The 5,380-nt window shown below is 51.1% G+C and overlaps 1 protein-coding gene across 1 annotated transcript; it reads left to right on the top strand.

Moving 5' to 3' along the window:
- The first annotated feature begins 2,468 nt into the window (after nt 1-2,468).
- Nucleotides 2,469-4,992, top strand: SRARP (steroid receptor associated and regulated protein). The gene is made up of 2 exons (XM_006145255.1): nt 2,469-2,620; nt 4,216-4,992. Exons 1-2 carry the CDS (start codon nt 2,539-2,541, stop codon nt 4,638-4,640), a joined length of 507 nt encoding a protein of 168 aa, XP_006145317.1. The 5' UTR covers nt 2,469-2,538; the 3' UTR covers nt 4,641-4,992.
- Nucleotides 4,993-5,380: the final 388 nt, after the last annotated feature.

Genomic DNA, 5,380 nt, shown 5'->3' with positions numbered 1-5,380 from the left:
GACACGACCCGCGGTCGACTACGTGGGAGTCCAGCGACATAGCCATTACACTAACTTCTGGTTCCCACCCAATCATTTTTTTAAAGAATTATTTAATCTTGGGACCAGCAGTTAGTGTAATGGCTATGTCGCTGGACTCCCACGTAGTCGACCGCGGTTCGTGTCCCGGACCCGGTGGCTTAAAACTCACGCCAGGCACGTGTGCGTGCATGCCCAAGATCCCGAGAGGAGAATGGAGGAGAAGGGATTGCGGCGTGACCATCCCCCCTGGGGGGTGATTTCTCGCTTTCTGTCTCTCTGCCTCTGTCTTTCTGGTGAACACATGCGCCCTATAGTGAAAACTTCTCCAAAAAAAAAAAAAGAATTATTTAATCTTATTTATTATTATTGTTATTTTATTGACCATAGAGAGAAAGAGAGGGAAAGTGAGAAAACAAACCACCATGTCCAGAATGCGAACCGTGGTTGGCCACGTGGCCTTAGCCACCACGTTACCTGCCAGTTTAAGTCATTTGACACAGGCAACAATGTCTAGCTAGAACTTAATTTTATTGTCTTGTTTTCTTCATTTGCATAGTGTATTTCTATTGATGCTGTGAGCAATGATCACAAGTTAATGGTTTAAAGCAATGCAAAGTTATTCTCTGTAGGTCAAACGTCCAACACGGGTCTCACTAGGCTGAAATCAAGGTGTCGAGATCTAGGTGTTGGCAGGAAGGGTGTGTGTGTGTGTGTGTGTGTGTGTGTGTGTTAAGTTTTTACCATAGGGTGCATATGCTGGCCAGAGAGAAACTGAGAGGAAAGTGAGAAATCACCCCCTGTGGGGGATGGCCTTGCCCTGCAACCCCTCTCCTCCATTCCCCTCTCAGGATTTGGGCAAGCACGCACAGGCACTAGGTGTGCCATGCCCGGGACTCAGAAGTGCAGCCGGCCATGTGGAAGTCCAGTAGCTTAACCACCATGCCGCCTGCTGGTCCCAAGAGGGTTTTTATGAGCTTTCCAGGAAAGGCTCCTTGTCCTCTCAGCATCTAGGAGCCACCTGCCCCTTCAGCTCAGGACCAGAGCCAGCAATGGATGCGCGAGTTCTCACTTCCCCTCTCTGGCCTTTTCCCGCTCCTCTCTAATCTAGCAGGAAAGGCCCTCTGCTCTTGAAGACTGCGTGATAAGCTTGTGATTAGATTGTCCTGCCTAACTCAGAGCAATCTCTTTTTTTTTTTTTGAGAGGTTTTTCGCTATAGGGCGCGTGCACTCGCCAGACAGACAGAGAGAGACATCGAGACAGAAAGCGAGAAATCACCCCCCAGGGGGGATGGTCACGCCACAATCCCTTCTCCTCCATTCTCCTCTCGGGATCTTGGGCACGCACGCACACGCTCCAGGCGTGAGTTTTAAGCCACCGGGTCCGGGACGTGAACCGCAGTCAACTACGTGGGAGTCCAGCAACATAGCCATTACACTAACTGCTGGTTCCCAGGGCAATCTCTTCATCTCAACATCCATTCCTTTAATCACATCTGCCCTTTTGCTGTGAAAGATAATATATCCATGGATTCTGGAGACGAAGGTTTGGACATCGGTGGAGTCTCACTTACTGTAGTAAGACCAACTTTTCTTTTTTTGTAGTTTGCTGTAGGATGCGTGAGGTTGCCAGAGAGAGACAAAGAGAGAAAAAGAGAGAGAGAAAGTGAGAAATCCCCCTATACCTACCAGGGGGACGAACACACTGTAATCCCTGGTCTGCCATTCTCCTCTTCGGATTTTGGGCATGAATGCATACGCTCTCTGCATGTTTTCAAGCTGCTGGATCAGGACTTGAACCAGGCAGTCAGCCATGTGGGATCCAGTCACCTTAATCTCTACACCATCTGCTAGCGCTCCAACTTTTCTTTTCTTTCTTTCTTTCTTTTTTTTTTTAGAGATTTTTGTTATAGGGCATGTGCGTTCACCAGACAGACAGAGAGAGACAGACAGAAAGTGAGAAATCACCCCCCAGGGGAGATGGCCACGCTGCAATCCCTTCTCCTCCATTCTCCTCTCGGGATCTTGAGCACGCACGCACACGCTCCATGCGTGAGTTTTAAGCCACCGGGTCCGGGACTCGAACCGCAGTCAACTACATGGGAGTCCAGCGACATAGCCATTATGCTAACTGCTGGTCCCCCAACTTTTTTTTTAAAGCGTATTTTATTTTCAGTAAAAACAACTGGTTGGTGTAAGGGCATGCTCAGTATTACATATAGTTCTTAGATAGGAAAAAACCTGGTGAAGCAGCCAGATTATCACTAAGGTTTGGGAAGAAATAGTGTCTGTTTGGTAGGAGATCTGCCTCCCAGGCATCTGAAAAAAAAAAAAACTCTGTTGACATAGCCCGTGGATCAAAGCATCCCCTCCCTGCCTCAGGCCAGTTCCTGTGCTCTTGGTGGAATTCACAAAGCAGGTCCGGAACAGCTCTGGTTCCGGGTGGAGGACCTACATCCTGGAAGGGCTGGGATCTGCGTCACGCAAGGACCAGAACTAAGCAGGCACTGTGGCAGCAGCATGGCCCCCTCGGAAGACCCCTGCACCTGGAGGGCCAGCCTCAAGGACACCAGCCTGGGGACAGACTTGGAGACCAGCTCTGGTAAGAACTCTGCAGAAAGACTTGCTGAGGGCAGGTGAGGAGGCAGGAGTCCCAGAGCAGACCCCCGACCTGGGACTCTCAAGCCACGGGTGGGCTCCATTTGTTTCCTGTATTAACCAGCCTACCAAAACATCAGCTCCTTTCTGAGCCTGTGTTATGGCTAAGAACGGGTAGTTAGATCTTGCTTGCACTGTGTGGATAACTTAAATTTTGCCTCTCCTTGACTCTGTCCCCCTCCCTGGTCAAATTAAAAATAAATAAATAAAGTTAAATAAAAAATAATTCTTAAAAAATAAAAACGGGAAAAAAATTGTTAGAGGGCACTTATGCTTGCTGGGGAGGCAGCGGGGGAGGGGAGTGTCATGAGAGAGCATTCCCCGGGGGGAATTTTCCCCATCCCTTCTCCATTCTCCTCTCGGGATTTTGAGCATGCATGCACACGCACTTGGCCTGCTTCTCAAGCCATCAGTCAGGTCTGGGACATGAACCACAAAGTTGGCCATGTGGGACCCAGTCACCCTAACCACTACATCACTGACTGACCCCAAAAGTAACTTAAAAGAATGCCAGTTTTGGATTCAGACAGATTTGCTTCATTGATAACTCTGTTGATTAGTTAATTAATTCCCCTGTGCTGGGCTCGCAGCTGGGGCGAAGGAGTGTGTAACAGTAAGATAGAGCAGGTACCCCCAGGGCAGGTGGGGCCAGGGACTGCTGGGATTTTCCAAGGCTGCGAGGAGCGGGGAAGCAGAACGGTGTCCCCCAAGGGCCACCAACTTGTGCAAAACGAGCCTCAGTTTCCTCATCTGCCAAAGGTGGCCAGAGCCTTCCCTGGGCTGAGGACCTGGCTAATCCCAGTACTGTCGTGGGCTGGCAGCACCGACATCCTCTTAGAGCTTGTTAGGACGGCAGCATCTGGGCCGCAAGTGGTATGGAGGTTAAGGTGCTGGATCCCACACGGCCAACTGTGCAGTTCGAGTCTTGGAACTGGTGGCTTGAAAGTCACGCTGGGCACATGCATGTGTGCACGCCCAAAATCCTGAGAGGGGAATGGAGGAGGATTTGGGCATGGTCATCTCCCCTGGAGGGTGACTTTTAATACCAGCCCAGTGGCTTATAAAACATGTGTGTGTGTGTGCGTGCTCACGTGCACACGGCCCAAATCCCAACAGGGTAGAGAAATTAAGGAGAAGGGATTGCAGAGTGACCACACCCCAGTGGGGGGTGCTTTCTCACTCTCCTCTTTCTCTTTGGTGAGCTCATGCACCCTCTGGCAAAAGGAAAAAAAAAAGTGCAGCCTCTTAGGTTTCATCCCAGCTTTGCCCCAAACTCTGCATGTTAATAGGACCCCCAGAAGTACGGAGAAGCGCGGTGATGGCCTGTGTACTCAGGGCAGACAGACAGCGGATCCGGGAGAAGCCAGGCCTTACCCTGAGGCCTCCGGGAGGCTGAAACCCAAGCCTTCCACCCAACTCCACTCCTTGACATCAGCCACCCCTCAGTGAAAGCCTAGAGGATGGATGGATGAGGGGATTAATGAAACCGTGACCCTCGCTCGTGCCAACACAAACCTTTGGTCTTCCCCTGCCTTCTAGGTGGGAAGCTGGGCCGCCATCAGAAGGCCATCCCTGCAGCTCACCTAACCTTCGTCATCGACTGTGCCGAGGGGAAACAGCTGTCCCTGGCTGCACCCCCAGCGCCGCCCCAAGCCTCCAGTCCCAACAGAGGGCTCATCGTCTCCCCAATGAAGACTTACATTGTGTTCTGTGGAGACAAGCAGCCCCACCTGACTCAGGAGACAACCCTGGGTGGGGGACAGCTTGTCCAAGGCAAGAATGCCCTGCCACCCTGCAGAGAGGCTGTGACCTCAGCTTCCCTGCCGGGCAGCCCGCTCTGCTCCCAGGAGGCTCCTGAAGCCAAGGGAAAACCCTCGAAGGCTGCACCTGTCAAGTCAACGTGGGGAACCGTCAAGGGTTCACTTAAAGCTCTCTCCTCCTGCGTCTGTGGGCAGGCTGATTAAGCGGGCAGGCCAGGCCATGGGAGGAGGGGGTTGGCATGCCAGGCTTCAACGCCAGGGGCTGCAGTTCCCCGCCCCGCCCCACCCCTGCCCAGTCAGGCAGGAGTCTTCTGTGCCTGAGCCAGAGAAAGTGCACCAGGTCCACTAAAGGTCAGCTGAGAAAGCCACTAAGTGCCTCTGCTTTCTCCTTCCTCTCATCTCTGCTGGCCTTTTGGCAATGCAAGGACAAGGCTCCCCAACGTGGAGACTAATTCATTCCTACAGCGAGTACTAATGGCTCTGCAAAGTGCTAGGGAAGATGCCACTGCTTTCTCAGACCTTGTAGTTTGGGCATGGCGGAAGGGGAGAAGGGTTAAACCAGTAATCAAATAAAGAAAGAAAATGATTTTATTTATTTTAAAAGAATTATTTTATTTAACTTTATTTATTCAATTTATTTATTTGAATTTAACCAGAGAGGGACAGAGTGAGAGAGAGAGAGTAAGAGAGGGAGAAGGAGAGAGAGAGAGAGGGAGCAAGCAAGCCACCAGGTCTGGGATTTGAACAGTGGTTGGCCATGTGGGAGTTTAGCAACCTTCACCACCACCACCTGCTAGCCCAAAAACTGACTTTTTTTTAATTGCCAGAGAGGGAGAGGAATAGCATCCCCCTAGGGACATGGTCAAGCCATAATCTCCTTTTCTTCCATTTCCCCCTCCCATTAGGATTTTGGGCATGCAGGCATACACATGTGGAGAGTTTTG

Source organism: Tupaia chinensis, unplaced genomic scaffold (assembly GCF_000334495.1).
Source record: "Tupaia chinensis unplaced genomic scaffold, TupChi_1.0 Scaffold000146_1, whole genome shotgun sequence".
Classification (NCBI taxonomy): Eukaryota; Metazoa; Chordata; class Mammalia; order Scandentia; family Tupaiidae; genus Tupaia; species Tupaia belangeri.
Note: the sequence above shows the minus strand (reverse complement) of the source record. Positions and strands in the feature narration are given on the sequence as shown.